Genomic DNA, 19,447 nt, shown 5'->3' on the forward strand with positions numbered 1-19,447 from the left:
AACTTTGAAGGTGAACTATCCCTCGAAGCTGCTGTATATACAAATAGCAGTGGTGGGAAAATTATTTGGTTTTAAACATACTGAAGAATCAAAAGTAAATGTAAAAATAAAATATATTTAAATATCAAAAATTCCTTATATTAAGCAAACCAGAGGGCACCATTTTCTTGTATTTTTAATTTAAGGATAGCCAGGGGCAGTTTCCAACACTTAGACATAATTTTCAAATGAATCATGTGTGTTTAGTGAGTCCGCCAGATCAGAGGCAGTAGGGATGACCAGAGATGTTCTCTTGATAAGTGTGTGAATTTGACCATTTTCCTGTCCTGCTAAGCGTTCAAAATGTAACGAGCACTTTAGGGTGTCAGCGAAAATGTATGGAGTGTAAAGTACATTATTTTCTTTAGGAATGTAGTAAAGTAACAGTTGTCAAAAATATGAATCGTATAGTACAGATATCCAAAACAGATACCTACTTAAGTAGTACTTTTAAGTATTTTTTACTTAAGTACTTTACACCACTGCCAAATAGTTATTTATATTGTAGGCTTGTCCTCATTTCAGACTGAAGTGTTTTGGGAGTTAAACAGTGAATAGTGAATTGAATGACTTGTGGCTGTTCTTCCCTAAAGCTGTGTAGAGATCTGTACTTGACCTCAGGTTTAGTCTTTGTTGAATCAGTGCACTCGTTGTAGAGGAGTCATGAGAGTCAAATCCATTATAGACCATTTGATTATTATTGCTTAAAGACAATTTATATTGCTAGTATAGGGAAGTATCTGTCTCACAGTTTCAGTAGTTTGCAGTATAGTAGTAAGTATTGGTTATGATCAGCAGTACCCTGATGTGTATCAGTGTATCTGTCACAGCATTAATGAATCTATTCATCAAACGGACGAATCAATCGGAAGAATCAATCAGTTCGGCGGTCCCTTAGTTAGTCATCTTGCCAGCCTAAGCCAACCAGTCAATTTGGCTCGAGCTCTTTCCTAGTTTGATTGGCAGAGAGATTGCTTGAGAGCTCGCGGCTCCACTAAAAGCTAGCTGATAGTGATTACGGAAACGTGCCTTTATCAAGGAGAAGAGAGTGGAAGTGGAGTGGTTTCCAGGTGTTTGATGCCATTCCACTGGCTCCGTTCCAGACATTATGAGCCGTCCTCCCCTCAGCAGCCTCCTGTGACTGACACATCGTCAGACTCCACACACACCTATGAGTAAGGTGGGAATGATGAGGGCTGTATGTGGGCACTGCCTAACACATGGAGAAAAGGTTGATTTACTATGGATCTAGGACAAGGGAATAAAGCTGTCTGGAATTACTTTGATTACATCCTCCTTTCAACTCACACAGTTCACCCAAAGATTGTGTATGCATTCTCATTGACGGGGCTGCAGCGGAGCAGGTTGAGAGCTTCAAGTTCCTTGGTGTCCACATCACCAACAAACTAACATGGTCCAAGCACACCAAGACAGTCGTGAAGCGTGCATGACAAAACCTATTCTCCCTGAGGAGACTGAAAAGATTTGGCATGGGTCCTCAGATCCTCAAAAGGTTCTTCAGCTGCACTATCGAGAGCATCCTGACTGGTTGCATCACTGCCTGGTATGGCAACTGCTCGGCCTCCGACCGCAAGGTACTACAGAGGGTAGTGCGTACGGCCCAGTACATTACTAGGGCCAAGCTTCCTGCCATCCAGGACCTCTACACCAGGTGGTGTCAGAGGAAGGCCCTAAAAATTGTCAAAGACTCCAGCCACCCTAGTCATAGACTGTTCTCTCTGCTACCACATGGGCAAGCGGTACCAGAGCGGCGATCTAGGTCCAAGAGACATCTAAACAGCTTTTACCCCCAAGCCATAAGACTCCTGAACATCTAGTCAAATGGCTACCCAGACTATTTGCATTGCCCCATCCCACACCCTCTTTACATCACTGCTACTCTCTGTTGTCATCTATGCTACTCTCTGTTGTCATCTATGTCATCTATCTACCTCAACTAACCGGTGCCCCCGCACATTGACCCTGTACCGGCACCCCCCTGTATATATTGTTATTTTTTACTGCTGCTCTTTAATTACTTGTTACTTTTATCTCTTATTCTCATCCGTATTTTTTGAAACTGCACTGTTGGTTAGGGGCTCGTAAGTAAGCATTTCACTGTAAGGTCTACTGTTGTATTCGGTGCATGTGACTAATACAATTTGACTTCATTTTTTATTTGAAGTCTTTAAGAGGGTCTAAAAGATATGAGGTCTTATTCAGGGGTGCATATTATACAAGAGTGTGTGAGGGATGATGTGTTTGAAGTTGAACTTTCTCCAGACTCTGACGACTCTGTTTCATCCCAACAGTCAGCACAGCACCACAGGTCAAATCGGTGAGTAGCCCAACGTTTTGTATTCACCTCATAAACAGAAAAACCTGATTATGCTGTCCAATGTTTTTCAAACTAATTGCAGTCGCTCAACAAATGGGTCAGTGTATCACTAACTGTAATAGACCCCTCCTGTCCTCTTCCTCTCTCCTCTCCTCTAGGTGGGGAAGATCTCGAAGAACAAGAAGAAGAAGCTGAAGAAGAAGCAGAAACGTCAGACCGAGCTGTTGGAGAGACGCATGCTGGAGATCGAGGCCCTGGAGAAAGAGGCTGATAAACAGAGGGCCACAGAGGGCCCCGAAGGTGAAGGGTTGCCCCACTCCCCAAAACACACACCCCGCAACGCGGCACTGGGACCCGCCGTCGCACTGGGTGAGAGCGATGACGACGATGATGACGATGAAGAGGATGGAGACGAGGAGGAGGAAGGAGAGGCGGAGAGGGAGAGGCCCACCAGGCTAACCAATCACACCTGTGAGTTAACGTGGTATGACTGTCAATCAGTGTGGTGGTGGTGATGGTTTTATGGTCATTCACTCAATGTGTTGGTTATTCACACATTCCGTAGTGTGTGTGACTCAGGGCTGTGTGGAATTGGAGTGAATGAGAACTGGAGGAGGATGGGCCCGCTTCCAACCTTTCCCACTAGGCCTACTAGAGGGGAGCAATGTCAGGCTGATTCATAAACAGCTACAGTCTAACCGAAGCTTGATCTCTCTCTCTCTCTCTCTCCCTCTTTCTCCTTCTTTCTCTCCCTTCTTTCTCCTCTCTCCTCTCTCTCCCTTCTCTCTTTTTCACTCCTCCACTCTTTCTCTCCCCCTCCGCCTTTCAGGTGCTGCCCTGCCCCAGGAGCAGTCAGAGGTTCCCCCGACGCCAGAGGCAGCAGCAGAGCCGGAGGGGGAGCCCACCCCCAGCCCTGCTCCAGAGACAGAGACACAGACCCCCATACCCACCCCCACCACACCTGGGGATGGCAACACAGCCAATCCAGAGAGCGAGGCGGAGGAGGAGGACGAGAAGGAGGATTGGAAAGAGGCCGTAAAGGAAGAGGAGGAAGAGGATGGGGAAGATGACGAAGAGGATGAAGAGGACTTGGTTACAGCTCCGTCCGAGCCACCGCCGGCGGTAGAGAAAGAGGAGAAGGAGAGGAGGACAGAGGAGGAGGAGAAGAGTGAGGAGACCAAGGAGCAGGAAACGGACAAAGAGGAAGAGGACGATGACGATGATGATGACGATGATGATGATGAAGAAGACGATGACGCCGATGAAACAGAGACGGGCGCTAACGACCTCAGCGACTCCATCTCCACCGCCACGGGCCAGAACAACAACACCCCCAAAACCAACGGCCACATCCTACTGGGGGGTGAGGAGAGGGAGAGGGAGAGAGGTCCCAGAGCCAACCATCCAGTCCCTACCTCCTCCCCCATCCATCTGCACTGCCCCCTGGTGGAGTCAGAGTTCAGCTGCACGGACAGGGACCAAAGCTCCCTCAGCTCCTTCTATGAGCTCTTCAACGGCGAGGTGGTTACGCCAGGCCTGACCAACGGGGCGCAGCGCCACAGGGGCACGGCGCCACGCTTCCCCGAGTTGCCGCTGGACCCCGACCCGGGAATCCCCGTCACAGTGGGCGGAGCTGGTCACACAGGGGGTGCGACCTCCCCTCACAGCCCCACTGCAGACCGCAGCCGTACTGTGTCGTTGTCTAGCACCGGGGACATGCCTAAAGGTGAGGTGTTTCTCCCTTTCTCTCTCCCTCGTTCTCTCTTGTTCTCTCTCTTTCACACACATGTATGAACAACACAGATGTGCATTTACAGTACATGGAGTCACAGAGACACACATTTGCTGTACATAATCTGCCTGTCCTTCTCAACAACATTAACCCGTTTATCTAAACTAGATGATGTGGTTCTAGCCAAGGCCAAAGCAGCAGACCTGCTGGTTAACCCCCTGGACCCCCGCAACGCTGACACACTCCGAGTCAAGATAGCTGACCTGGGCAACGCCTGCTGGGTGGTAAGACGTGTGTGTGTGTGTGTGTGTGTGTGTGTGTGTGTGTGTGTGTGTGTGTGTGTGTGTGTGTGTGTGTGTGTGTGTGTGTGTGTGTGTGTGTGTGTGTGTGTGTGTGTGTGTGTGTGTGTGTGTGTGTGTGTGTGTGCGTGCGTGTGGTGTTTTACAATAAAGTAATTTGCAGTATAATCCGTAGTCGTTAAACCATCTCCTTTCTCTCCTTTCTCTTTCCCAGCACAAGCACTTCACAGAGGACATCCAGACCAGACAGTACCGCTCCATAGAGGTCCTGATAGGAGCTGGCTACAGCACTCCTGCTGACATTTGGAGCACCGCCTGCATGGTGAGCACACACGCACACGCACGCGCGCGCGCACACACACGCACACACACACACACACAGTGCTGATGGATGATCCTGTCCTGTGTGTGTCCTGCAGGCGTTTGAGCTGGCTACAGGAGACTACCTGTTTGAGCCCCACTCTGGGGAGGACTACTCCCGGGATGAGGGTCAGTCTCTACATATTATAATAATACTGCACTTTATTGATCTACATATGATTATAGTGACATAGGATTCAGCTGTTTTAATATTTGCTGTCGTTACCGTTGATTTTGATGGTGTTTAGACTGAGTAACCGTGTGGTTCCAGCTGTTGTTGACCTGTCCTTTTTGAGATTTGCTCAACTGAATTAAGTGGTAGCACTTAGTAAGATGGTAATACCTTGTAGTACTAGCAGATTGGAGATAGTATAATGGCTTAATTGTAAATACTTTTGTATTGCAATGGGCCCAAAATAGAACATTCTTGAACGGGTTAAAGATGTCACAACAGATTTTAGTATAGTCCCCTCTAGTTATCCTATCCACTAGTGTCTCTCTATCTACCCTCACCTTCTACATCTTTACCCTCACTCAACCTATCCCCGGATCTACATCAATACATGACCTGACTCATCCTGCCTTGTCACGACCTATCCCTGTATTAACATCCACACTCCCTACACTTCCCTATCCCGCTCATCCTCTATACCGGCTCACTCCTGGTCCCCACTCCCCACCCGCCCCCATGCTGTCCATCGCGAAGCCCTAGTCCAGTTGACCTCCTGCACACTGTCACCTCAACCCTCTTGTTGATCTCATGTCCAGCCATCCACATTTGACTCCATAAATACCATGTTAACAATACTACACCACCATACTTCACCAAAATGGGACTTGAACGATAATTCACCATACTATCGACATAAATGGCATGTAGTCAATATGTATGGACAGATACTGCCATGATATCTTCATTGACGACAATGAGAGCCACCATATTTGGTGATGAGTCTCTCAGATTCAAAGATAATAGATGCATGTCTCTCTACTCCAAACCCACTGCACTCTCTACTCCATCTCACCGCCTCTGGTGTGGGGTCACTAACACTGAGCTCTCTGTCTCTTCCTCTTTCACTCTTTCCTCCTCTTCCAACTCTGCCTTCCTTACTTGTCCTACTTTCTTGTCCTCCTTTTCCTCCTTCCTTCCTTCCCTCCTCTCCTCATCTCAATCCCCCGGTTCCTTGTCCTCCTTTTCCTCCTTCCTTCCTTCCCTCCTCTCCTCATCTCAATCCCCGGTTCCTTGTCCTCCTTTTCCTCCTTCCTTCCTTCCCTCCTCCTCATCTCAATCCCCCGGTTCCTTGTCCTCCTTTTCCTCCTTCCTTCCTTCCCTCCTCATCTCAATCCCCCGGTTCCTTGTCCTCCTTTTCCTCCGTCCTTCCTTCCTTCCCTTCTCTCCTCATCTCAATCCCCCGGTTCCTTGTCCTCCTTTTCCTCCGTCCTTCCTTCCCTCCTCTCCTCATCTCAATCCCCCGGTTCCTTGTCCTCCTTTTCCTCCGTCCTTCCTTCCCTCCTCTCCTCATCTCAATCCCCCGGTTCCCTGTCCTCCTTTTCCGCTCTCCTTTATCTTTTCACCCTATTCTCCCTCTCTCCTTCTCCTCCTTTCCCTGTTCCTCTTCCTCCTTTCTCCCTCTCTCCTCTTCCTCCCCCTGCTTTCTCCTTTCTCCCTCTCTCCTCTGTAGACCATATAGCCCACATCATTGAGCTGCTGGGCGTTATTCCACGGCACTTTGCGCTCTCCGGAAAATATTCCCGGGAGTTCTTCAACCGAAGAGGTAGCACCAGGGAAAGTTCTTGTGGGACGGAGACACACAGACGCCCGAGCACACACAGTGACTCAGACAGACAGACGGACAGACATGAATATAGACACAGTGGAATGGGAATTGTATAAGCAGTCCAAAAGCAATAAGGGGTTTTGCAGCAAGTTGCCTGGCTGCCAAGACACCATTGGTGTGCACCAGAGGAGGCTGGTGGTAGGAGCTATAGGAGGACGGGCTCGTTGTAATGGCTGGAATGGAATCAATGGAACGGGGTCGAACACGTGGTTTCAGTGTGTTTGGTAGCATTCCATGATTTCATTCCAGCCATTACAACGAGCCTGTCCTCCTATAGCTCCTCCCACCAGCCTCCTCTGGTGTGCATAGCTGTTCAAGACCGCACATGAAGCAGGAACAATATGTCTGTTTGCTTTATTTCACAAATTTAGTCATAGCCCTCTCCAGTACCTTCTGGAGAGACGTACTGTCCCGTCAGTCAGTCTGTCCGTCTATCAGTGTGGTGTCTCCAGGCAGCAGTGTGTCCATCCATCCCTCCAGTGTGTATGTGTGTGTGTGTGTGTGTGCATGCTGTAATGCCGTGCCTGTTCTCTTGTGGTGTGGGCTGTGGCGGCCGGGGTTCAGATCACATCGCTCTGATCACGGAGCTTCTGGGGAAGGTTCCACGCAAAGTGGTCGCCGCCGGGAAGTACAGCCGAGAGTTTTTCTCCAAGAAAGGTAACGTCATGACGAGGTACTACCCCAACGAGGCAGACAGGAATACACAACAGTATTTATCTCTAAATATTAGTACATGTAACAAAGCTAGTCGTCGGTAGTATTTGAGTAGTGTGTCCACCTAGAAATACAAACAGTACATCCATTAGAAAATGTGTGTTTTCAAGCTCTGGTTATAAATATCTTGCTAGTTTCACCAGTATTAGCATAGTAACTTTATTCCTACCTGTACATATCTACCTTAATTACCTTGTACTCCTGCTCATCAACTCGGTTCTGGTACCCCCCGTGTATATAGCCAAGTTATCATTACTCATGGTGTATTTATTCCTCATGTTATTATCTTTGTATTATTTTTTATTTTTTTATCTCTGCATTGTTGGGAAGTAAGCATTTCACTGTTAAGTGTACACCTGTTGTTTACGAAGCATGTGACAAACCAGATTTGATTTGAGCCACTTGACTGAGTTCTGAGAACTATCCTCCCTGAGTCTACAGCCTGTCTACCAGTCTATGTGTGTTACCTCTGTGTCTCTCTTTGGTAAGTGTCTGTGTCTTTAGAAACAGTATGCTACCCTGCTGCTAGCCTGCTTCTCTCGTGTTCCAGTCATGGGGCTCTAATATTCTGATTACAGCTCCTTTTCTTTGATGTTCTCTGTCTCTCTCTCCCTCGCTCTATCAAAGGTCTCGTCTGGTGTAAAAGGATGTCTTAATTCATTCTCCTTTTATCTCTCTATGGTCTTAATGTGTTCTGACGGACTCAGTCGCTCGCTACTCCAGGCCCTTGATTTGCCTTTCTTGGGCCTTGTCTCAATAGTCTTAAGCTTGTGTCTTTTCCTTCAGCTATGGTACGCTGTAAGTAATGTTAAATAATGACAGTGAAAGCAATGTGAGGAAGCCTTGCTTCCACCAATTCAGTGTAGATGAAAGCAAAGAGACATGGAAAGGATGCCACTGTGGAGTATTGAGATGCAGCCCGGGTTCTACTCTCTTCTTTGTCTCTCTCTTAATCTCTCTCTTGCTTCTCTCTCTCTCTCTCTCTTGCTCTCTCACTCTTTCTCTCTCATGGTTAGTCTACAAATCATAGCTCTTTAACTAATTACTCTTCCTTTCTCTCTCTCTATTTCTCTCTCTCTGTACCTCCCCCTGTAGGTGAGCTGAGGCACATCACCAAGCTGAAGCCCTGGTCCCTGTTTGATGTGTTGGTGGAGAAGTACGGCTGGGCCCCTGAGGACGCCGGCCACTTCACCCACTTCCTGCTGCCCATGCTGGAGATGGTCCCCGAAAAGAGGGCCTCGGCTGGGGACTGCCTCAGCCACCCCTGGCTCAACTCGTAGCGACACCAGCCCCCCCCTAGTGGCAGCCTCCACACACTGCTCAAAGCTAGGCACTCAAGACTGGAGCGAGAGGGAGAGGAGGGAGGAGGAGAGGGAAATGGGAGACTTTCTCGGGTCCTGCCCTGCCTCGCCCTGAGCCCTCCACACACACACACACACACACACACACACACACACACACACACACACACACACACACACACACACACACACACACACACACACACACACACACACACACACACACACACACACACACACACACACACACATGCAAAACAAACACCCACAGAGCCTCAGCAGGTAGAAACCACAAGGCTGTCATAGACCAGATAGAGAAAAGCTGCTCCTCTGCGGTCATCCCCATAAGTCCCATACAACCCCTCACAGGAGGAATAGAGCGGCCCAGGAATGGAGTTGAACGGCGTCAAACTTCCACGATTCTAGACAGGTAGGACAGAGATCCCTGCACAACATTGGGAGCAGCCATGGTCAGGACTGTGTCTTCCAAGACATATCCTACTTAGAAAGACCATGCAGTCTGAACAGAAACTAACCCGCTCATATGAATAGGTTCTCTGCAATGTCCTGAGCAGTCTTATCCTGAACCTAGACCTGTCCTCCACCCTGGGTTTCCTATTGGAAGTCAATTAGCACCTCTATCAGAATGCTGACTGTGTGATAGCTCCATCTGCCTGACCTTACAACAGCACGGCCTAAACCTGCTGAGGCAGAAGTGTGTGTATGTGTGTGTGTGTCATTAGTCTGGGTCTGCACTGCACAATCTGTAGGTGTGCATGTACGTCCCTCTCCTACAAAGGCGCAACAAGACTTCCAGATTAGGAGTCGGCCCTTCACCCTACTCCTCCTCTCATCCCTCTCCAGCCACTGCCCCCTCCCTCACTCTGTAGGAGTACTGTGCCCCCCCCCCTTCCCTGTCCAGGACTGAAGCAGTGTTGTTGAACTGTTTACATCCCCCCCAAAGCCCCAGTCCCCTGCCCTGTTCAGCCACCCAGCCAACAACACAGCTCCAGTCCCATCCCCGGCCACCAGGGTGCCCCAGAACTGAACTGCTACCACACAGACAGACATACAGGCAGACAGGGCATGGAACAAACAAAGATCCTAAAGACTGATGCTCGATGAACCGGACTGCTTGATCTGTAAAGAGTTTAACTGTCGTGAAAAGGAGTGAAGTGTACGGAGAGGCTGATTGACAGGAAGGGATGTTGATGGTAATGATGGACGAGTTGTACATTTCATTGGTTTGTTGTTTTAGTTTTCTTCCTGTCTTTTTATTTCAAAAGCGAAAGGAGTCACTTGCGTTTACCTTTTTGGTGCCCTGTGTGAGGTTATCCAAGTTCCCTTGTTTCCTTTTTCGAATCCTTCCTCCCTTTGACATTCCTGATTCAGTCACACCATTCCTGACCTCTTTTCGTCTTTATCCTTAAAACAAGAACAATCCTTATGAGTCCATGTGGCGTGGCACGTTTACCAGATATGATTATTCCCCCTTGTAACCTACAGAGGAAACCCTCAAACTTGATCCTGAGCTTCTCCAGAAGGGGTTAGTCAAATGGAGGTTGCACTTGTCTTTGTAGATGTTGTTCAGGGATATATCTTTGTACATAACTCTGAGATCCGGCTCTGGAGATAAGACCGACGTACAGAATTGGAAAAAAAACACATGCATCATTCCTAAAAGAGGCTGTCACATGGACATGGATCTGTCCTCCAGAGCAGACAGTGGCGAGAGGCTGAGCCATTCTGGAGGCCACCAGAATATCGAACTGTGCCACTCTGTGGCTGATGAGGGTACTGTGTTCCTGCACACTGCAGCGCCTCTCAGTGCCAATGCTCCTACGTTCCACTCCACTTCTCTCTCTCACACTCATCACAATTAGTCCAGTTGCCTATTTTTCGCAATAAAATAAAAATGAGTATAAGTAAATGGTGAGATATTTTTTAAAATATTTAATTAATTTAAAGAAGAAAAAAAAAGATACAAAAATTATCTGGTTGTTGTGAAAGTGACCGAATCTCGTCCTATTGAGGTGATTGTGTTTGTCTGTTTTAGAGATGTTATTTCTTTTGTAATTATTATTGTTATATTATTATTACTGTAATTAATCTGATTCGTTATTTTTTACTCAGTTGTCACCTCTTCCTTCCCTCTTACATGAACAGGGCTGCTCTGTTTGGACTTGTGACGGTGATGAAATTTATCAAACATTTTTGCAATAATAGTAAATTATTATTTTTTTGCACCAAAAGCTCCTGATCTCACTCTCAGCCATGCTGACTGTTCTTCCTGACATCGACAGAATCGTGTCTCTTTTCTGTGTTTTTCATTGACAGATTTAATAAAATTGTAAATTAATGGAGTCTTGATGTGGTCTTTGAAAGTTTACAGCAGTTTTCATTAAATACTACTATTATTGTAACTTGTGTATTGAGGATAAGAGACAAAAGCTGAGACTTTGATGCATTTTCAAACCAGCCTTGAGACATGCATATAAAATACATTTCACTAGTGAGTGTAAAAAGACAACAACAAAAAAACTTCAAAATGGCAATGTATTGTTATCACTCAGAATGCTGAGGTCAGTTGACTTGACACACATTATTACATTCTAATACTCACTAAACGATTTTACCTAGCCATCAGACAACATTATTCTAACTGCATGACATTGCATTATTCTAATTGCACGCTAAAAGAGTATCCTAACAATACCCTGAGATTACTAGAATAGTATAAAACAATATTCTAAGGATTGTCACTAAATCAGATATATGTTAAAACTCACTTCTATTTTATTTAAGGGAAAATACTCTGCAGTGCTTACAGATAGTGTAAGCACAACTGTCAGTCAGTTTTAAAACACAGATAAATCACATGCACCTTCAAGTATAAATGCTGTTTGTCTGACCCGCAGGTAAGGGAAATAGTGTTCAAGGCATGAGACTTACATACTGTAGGAATATAGAACAGTTTACCATGGTAGTTATTACAATATTTGGACACCTTAACCAAGCAATGATTCACATTTCACAGGTAAAAGGTACATTACAACAACGTATACGTTGAGTCATTCACTAATGTAACATGCAGAAGGCCAGGTGTTTTTACCAACCACCTGACCAGGAAATACTCTGGGCCCTTACAAGGTCAAGGAGAACTCTAGACCCTAAATATCAGGAATCTGTGGTAGTGTTTGAGAGCATCAATTCTTCTGACTGTTTTACAAATCACCTTGCACCTTAAATATTTATGATGTTTAGATAAGTCAGTCGGGTCAGTCAATGATGCTATCAAACACAGCCTATGGCAGATGTAGTGATATGTGGGTGTTGTGAGGGGAGTCGGGCATTCTTGAGCAGCAGGGGCTTGGCCAGGTCCATAATGTCTAGGTTAGGGTGCAGAGACCTCCCCAGCCCCTCCAGCATCATGATGGCAAACACAATGACGCAAAGTTACTCTCCAACTTCACCTGTAGAGAGGCAAACAAACCACAACGTGAACAGCAGTCTTGGTAGCAAACTCACATACTGTACATCAATGGAGGCTGCTGAAGGGAGGATGGCTCATAATAATGTCTGGAACGGAGCGAATGGAATGACATCAAACCCTTGGAAACCATGTGTTTGATACCATTCCACCTATTCTGCTCCAGCCATTACCATGAGCCCGTCCTCCGCAATCAAGGTGCCACAAACCTGCCACACAAATACACAAATAGAATAACACACTTATGAAGAAGAGACCCTGATTAGTACACTATTGCACTTCAAACAGGAAACACACAAACTAAATTGCACAACTAATTGCATTAGTACTGTACAAAGTTAGAGGTGTACTATTTGATAGATTCCCCCGCTCCCCCTACCTCGGGCTTCCAGTGGGGAGACCTTAGGTCAACCTACCTCCGCCCCCTCCCCATATCGTACTTCTGAGTGGGAGACCTTCGCAGGCAGTAGCCTGCCTAGCTCACAAACTAGAATCAGAGCGCCCATTCCAACAAGGTTAATTTACCCACAGTCCAACACGGTGACATGATATCATTGATGTGACGTGCAAATGAGCGATAGAAAACCAATCGCGCAAATGTCACCATTCTGAATATTTTTTTGTGCGGGCGCCCCATGCCGCCCCTATGCCGCCCCCGGCTGCCCATGTCGCCTATGCCTAAATCCGCCACTGCGCCGAATACAACGCTTTGCTTACGAACTCTTCCCAACAACGCAGAGTTTAAAAATACAAATAGTAACAGAAGAGGAATAAAATACACAATGGAGTTATACACACACACACACTATATATAAAAACAAATATGCATAACAAATATCCTCAAATAAAAGGTGAAATTCTGTACTGTCACCTCATATAAAACATTTGATCTCGAATCCAAAATGCTGGAGTACAGAGCCAAATTAAACATTTTAGCTTCACTGTCCAAAAAAATAAGTAAGGGAGTTTATACACTGCCTTCGGAAAGTATTCAGACCCCTTTACCTTTTCCATATTTTGATACATTACAGCCTTAATCTAAAATGGATTAAATAAAACAAATTTGTCATCAATCTACACACAATACCCCATAATGACAAAGTGAAAACAGGTTTATAGAATCTTTGCTAATGTATGTAAAAATACTTTTTAAAATACCTTAATACCTTTTGATATCAGACTCAAATTTGAGCTCAGGTACATCTTTTTGAGCTCAGATGAAGAATGGCGCCGAAGGAGATGGCCGCCGTTTTACGATCCTGTAACCAATTGTGCTATTGTGTATGTTTTTTAACGTTATTTGTAAATTATTTTGGGGCGGCAGGTAGCCTAGTGGTTAGAGCGTGGGGCCAGTAACCGAAAGGTTGCTGGATCGAATCCCCGAGCTGACAAGGTAAAAATATGTTGTTCTGCCCCTGAATAAGACAGTTAACCAACTGTTCCCTGGTAAGCCGTCATTGCAATTAAGAATATGTTCGTAACTGGCTTGCCTAGTTAAATAAAGGTAATCTACCTTTACCATCGGTCCTATTATCCAGCGTACAATCAATCGATACTAAAATAGACAAACTACAAGCACGTATATCCCACCAACGGGATATTAAAAAACGGTAATATCTTATGTTTCACAGAGTCGTGGCTGAACGACTACATGATTAACATACAGCTGGTGGGTTTTAAGCTTTTTCGGCAGGATAGAACAGCGACCTCTGGTAAGGCAAGGGGCGGCGGCCTATGCATGTTTGTAAACAACAGCTGGTGCATGAAATCTAGGGAAGTCTCAAGGTTTGTCTTGCCTGATGTAGAGTATCTCATGATAAGCTGTCGACCACACTATTTACCAAGAGAGTTTACATCTATATTTTTTGTAGCTGTCTATATACCACCGCAGACGGATGCTGGCACTAAGACCGCACTCAATGAGCTGTATACGGTGCTCCTAGTGGCCGGGGACTTTAATGCAGGGAAACTCAAATTCTATTAGCATGTTAAATGTGCAACCAGATGGAAAAAGAAAAAAAAAACTCTAGACCACCTTTTCTCCACATACAGAAATGTGTACAAAGCTCTCCCTCGCCCTCCATTTGGCAAATCTGACCATAATTATATCCTCCTGATTCCTGCTTACAAGCAAAAACTAATGCAGGAAGCACCAGTGATTCGTTCAACAAGAAAGTGGTCAGATGATGCAGATGCTAAGCTATAGGACTGTTTTGCTAGCACAGACTGGAATATGTTCCGGGATTCTTCCAATGGCATTGAGGAATACACCACATCAGTCACTGGCTTCATCAATAAGTGCATCGATGACATCGTCCCAACAGTGACCGTACATGCATATCCAAACCAGAAGCCATGAATTACAGGCAACATCCGCACTGAGCTAAAGGGTAGAGCTACCGCTTTCAAGGAGCGACAACCCGGAAGATTATAAGAAATCCAGCTATGCCCTCCAACGAACCATCAAACAGGCAAAGCGTCATTACAGGACTAAGACTGAATCGTACTACACCGGCTCCGCCGCTCGTCGGATGTGGCAGGGCTTGCAAACTATTACAGACTACGCTAAGAATATGTCGAAGATAAATACACAGATGAGAGGACTAGAATTAACGATCAATGAAAATAGTGTTTTTTTCTGTAATAGGGAATTATTTATCAATGGGTCAGAGACATGGGAGGAATTTGTCTATACAGTGAGCCTGAAATAGGATACTTGTTATTTGGCCATTGGCCCAGTTGTACTGGAAGGACTTCTAATTGGTCAACCACAGGCTAGGGCTTGGTTATAAAACTACATTCTGTCCCTTTGTTCTGTGGAGAGAACCACAGGGGAGAATCACTGGGAGAGAATTACTGAGGACAGGAAAGCATGAACATCTGCCATCTACCTCTCAGCATAACTATGATTTATCCTATTTGAATAAGCCTATTTTCCTCCCCCGATTTGCTTTGGGGTCCGTGTTATTAAAGAATAACATCAACTGCTAACACTACAAAGGGAAGCACAGCCACGAGCTGCCCAGTGACACAAATCTACCAAAGGTGCTAAATTAATTCTGAGCTCAATTCAACGTAAGCAACACTGAAACACGCATGAGAGCACCAGCTGTTCCGGATGACTGTGTGATCACGCTCTCCGTAGTGGATGTGAGTAAGACCTTTAAACAGGTCAACATTCACAAGGCCGCAGGGCTAGACAGATTATCAGGACATGTACTCCGAGCATGCACTGACCAACTGTCAAGTGTCTTCACTGACATTTTCAGCCTGTCCCTAACTGCGTCTGCAATACCAACATGTTTCAAGCAGACCACCATAGTCCCTGTGCCCAAGAACTTTAAGGTAACCTGCCTAAATGACTACCGACCTGTAGCACTCACGTCTGTAGCCATGAAATGCTTTGAAAGGCTAGTCATGGCTCACATCAACACCATTATCCCAGAAACCCTAGACCCACTCCAATTTGCATTCCGCCCCAACAGATCCATAGATGATGCAATCTCTATTGCACTCAACACTGCCCTTTCCCACCTGGATAAAAGGAACACCTATGAGAGAATGCTATTCACTGACTACTGCTCAGTGTTCAACACCATAGTGCCCTCAAAGTTCAACACTAAGCTAAGGACCCTGGGACTAAACACCTCCCTCTGCAACTGGATCCTGGACTTCCTGACGGGCCGCCCCCAGGTGATAAGGGTAGGGAACAACACATCTGCCACGCTGATCCTCAACATGGGGGCCCCTCAGGGGTGCGTGCTCAATCCCCTTCTGTACTCCCTGTTAACTCATGACTGCATGGACAGGCACGACTCCAACACCATCATCAAGTTTGCCAATGACACAACAGTGTCATTGGTCACCGACAACAATCACCGACAACAATGAGACAGCCTATAGGGAGGAAGTCAGAGACCTGGTCGTGTGGTGCCAGGACAACAAATTCTCCCTCAATGTGGTCAAGACAAAAGAGATGATTGTGGACTACAGGAAAAGGAGGACCGAGCACACCCCCATTATCATCGACGCCCCCATTCTGTAGTGGAACAAGTTGAGAGCTTCAAGTTCCTTGGTGTCCACATCACCAACAAACTAACATGGTCCAAAAACACTAAGACAGTCGTGAAGAGGGCACGACAAAGCCTATTCCCCCTCAGAAGACTGAAAAGATTTGGCATGGGTCCTCAGATCCTCAAAAGGTTCTACAGCTGCACCATCGAGAGCATCCTGACTGGTTGCATCACTGCCTGGTATAGCAACTGCTCGGCCTCCGACCGCAAAGCACTACAAAGGGTAGTATGTAAGGCCCAGTACATCTCTGGGGCCAAGCTTCCTGCCATCCAGGACCTCTATATCAGGCAGTGTCAGAGGAAGGCCATACAAATTGTCAAAGACTCCAGCCACCCTAGTCATAGATTGTTCTCTCTGCTACTGCACGGCAAGCGGTCGAGGTCCAAAAGGCTTCTTAACAGCTTCTACCGCCAAGCCATAAGACTCCTGAACAGCTAATCAAAGGGCTACCCATACCCCTCTTTTACACTGCTGCTACTCCCTGTTTATAATCTATGCATAGTCACTTTAACTCTACCTACATATTACCTCAATTAACTCAACTAACCAGTGCCCCCGCTCATTGACTTTGTACCGGTACCCCCTGTATATAGCCTCGCTGGTTATTTTACTGCTGCTGTTTAATTATTTGTTACTTTTATTTTCTATTTTCTATTTTTTACTTATCTATGTTTTACGTAACACTTATTTTTATTTGTTTTCTTAACTTCTTAGAGCACTGTTGGTTAAGGGCTTGTAAGTAAGCATTTCACTGTAAGGTCTACTACACCTGTTGTATTCGGCACATGTGTCAAATACGATTTGATTTGAGGTGCATCCTGTTTCCATTGATCATCCTTGAGATGTTTCTACAACTTGATTGGAGTCCACCTGTCGTAAATTCAATTGATTGAACATGATTTGGAAAGGCACACACCTGTCTATATTAAGGTCCCACAGTTGACAGTGCATGTCAGAGCGAAAACACAGCCATTGGGTCGAAGGAATTGTCCTTAGAGCTCCGAGACAGAATTGTGTCGAGGCACAGAGCTGGGGAAGGGTAGCAAAAAATGTCTGCAGCACTGAAGGTCCCCAAGAACACAGTGACCGCCATCATTCTTAAATGGAAGAAGTTTAGACCCACCAAGACTCTTCCTTGAGCTGGCCGCCCAGCCAAACTGAGCAATCAGGGGAGAAGGGACTTGGTCAGGGAGGTGACCAAAAATCCGATGGTCACTTACAGAGCTCCAGAGTTCCTCTGTGGAGATGGGAGAACCTTCCAGAAGGACAACCATCTCTGCAGCACTCCACCAATCAGGCCTTTATGGTAGAGTGGCCAGTCAGAAGCCACTCCTCAGTAAAAGGCACATGACAACCCGCTTGGAGTTTTCCAAAAGGCACCTAAAGACTCTCAGACCATGAGAAACAAGATTCTCTGGTCTGATGAAACCAAGATGGAACTCTTTGGCCTGAATGCCAAGCGTCACGTCTGGAGGAAACCTGGCACCATCCCTACGGTGAAGCATGGTGGTAGCAGCATCATGCTGTAGGGATGTTTTTCAGCGGCAGGGACTGGGAGACTAGTCAGGATCGAGGGAAAGATGAACGGAGCAGAGAGATCCTTGATTATGACCTGCTCCAGAGCGCCCAGGACCTCAGACTGGGGTGAAGTGTCACCTTCCAACAGGACAACGACCCTAAGCACACAGCCAAGACAACGCAGGAGTGGCTTAGGGACAAGTCTCTGAATGTCCTTGAGTAGCCCAGCCAGAGTTCAGATTTGAACCCGGTCAAACATTTCTGGAAAAACTCCCCAAATACAGGTGTGCCAAGCTTGTAGCATCATACCCAAGAAGTCTCGATGCTGCCAAAGGTGCTTCAACAAAGTATTGAGTAAAGGGTCTGGATACTTATGTAAATGTAATATTTCCATAAAAAAAATTATACATTTGCAAAAATTTCCAAAAACCTGGTTTTGTTTTGTCATTATGGGGTATTGTGTGTAGATTAATGAGGGGGAAAAACGATTTAATACATTTTAGAATAAGGCTGTAACGTAACAAAATGTGGAAAAGTCAAGGGGTCTGAATACTTTCCAAATGCACTGTATAAGGTTTCAAATATGCAGAGGTCACAAGACTGGACATGATTAGGCGATCTCACCATATTGAGACTTCCATCGTGGAAATTCTCTGCTTCCCCCTTAGATGGACCTCAGGGCTCAGGTAGTTGGATATGGGCTCACTCTAAAACAGCAAAGATGTCATTTCTTCAACCTTTCCCATTGTGTTTCAATTGGTGTTGTGTCATATTTCCACCTGTTATTCTTATTAGGCATCTTGGTGAAGTGGCCATCTCAACTTTGGTTATGGAAAATATATTTCACAGCGGTTTAGATATACTTGCTTGTTTTGTTACATAAACTGAAATTAGGCGAACTATTCGAATTTTTGCAATGAGGAAATGGCGGAGCGATTTCTACATAGTGCACCTTTAAAAAAAAAAAAACATCCACATCCATACAATAATGTAATGGGTTGAAAAAAAATGATTGTGCTCATGACACGATAAAGTCATTTCAATACATTAAGCTTCTTTTTAAATTATGTAGATAAAATATATATGTTTTCTGCAGGAATTCACACATAGAGTGTGCAGATGTTGGGGTGTCCAAAAGAGGGAGACACAGGACAAGGTGATGCAGACAATGGTTTCCATGCTTAAAATTATTGTTCAAGTGTTTGAATCATCATTAGATACATTATTTAATTGTACATGTTGTCATTAATAAAAATTAAATGGAGAGAGTATCGTTCCCAGTCACAAATTGTGTTTCTGGACAGAGGTCCTCTCCACCTCCCAGATGTAGAGTGGAAGGGACAGAGGAAGCCACACAAAAGGTAGGAGAAACGCCAAACAGATGTTGATGTGCCACCCCCCACCCCCCACTCCCCCTCCTGTCCCCCCAGCCATTGATGGGGCAAGACAAGCTTTTCAAATGTCTCCCACATTTCAAAGGGAGAGGTCAGAGCTTGGCGCTGCAGGTCACAGAGGTTGTTCCTCTGGTTACATTTTACATTTACCTATAAGTCATTTAGCAGACACTCTTATCCAGAGCGACTTACAGTTAAATCAAATCAAACTTTATTTGTCACATGCGCCAAATACAACAAGTGTAGACATTACCATGACATGCTTACGTACAAGCCCTTAACCAACAGTGCAGTTCAAGAAGAAGAAATATTTACCAAATAGACTAAAATAGAAAGTAGTAATAAAAATG

At 45.6% G+C, this 19,447-nt stretch overlaps 1 protein-coding gene across 6 annotated transcripts in view; it reads left to right on the plus strand.

The window, feature by feature from the left end:
* The window catches only part of LOC129862663 (SRSF protein kinase 2-like), a 64,647-nt gene extending 53,667 nt beyond the window's left edge, over positions 1-10,980 (plus strand). For 2 of the 6 annotated variants that reach the window (XM_055934537.1, XM_055934540.1), the window contains 9 exons: positions 2,352-2,377; positions 2,536-2,848; positions 3,207-4,103; positions 4,278-4,393; positions 4,623-4,730; positions 4,828-4,897; positions 6,451-6,543; positions 7,171-7,263; positions 8,416-10,980. In XM_055934537.1, the coding sequence (XP_055790512.1) occupies positions 2,352-2,377; positions 2,536-2,848; positions 3,207-4,103; positions 4,278-4,393; positions 4,623-4,730; positions 4,828-4,897; positions 6,451-6,543; positions 7,171-7,263; positions 8,416-8,600 (1,901 nt within the window). In that variant the 3' untranslated portion in view covers positions 8,601-10,980. The remainder of the gene's footprint in view (positions 1-2,351; positions 2,378-2,535; positions 2,849-3,206; positions 4,104-4,277; positions 4,394-4,622; positions 4,731-4,827; positions 4,898-6,450; positions 6,544-7,170; positions 7,264-8,415) is intronic. The other 4 variants (XM_055934538.1, XM_055934542.1, XM_055934543.1 and 1 more) reach the window with 4 other exon arrangements.
* Positions 10,981-19,447: the final 8,467 nt, after the last annotated feature.

Source organism: Salvelinus fontinalis, chromosome 9 (genome assembly GCF_029448725.1).
Source record: "Salvelinus fontinalis isolate EN_2023a chromosome 9, ASM2944872v1, whole genome shotgun sequence".
In the NCBI taxonomy this organism is placed as follows: Eukaryota; Metazoa; Chordata; class Actinopteri; order Salmoniformes; family Salmonidae; genus Salvelinus; species Salvelinus fontinalis.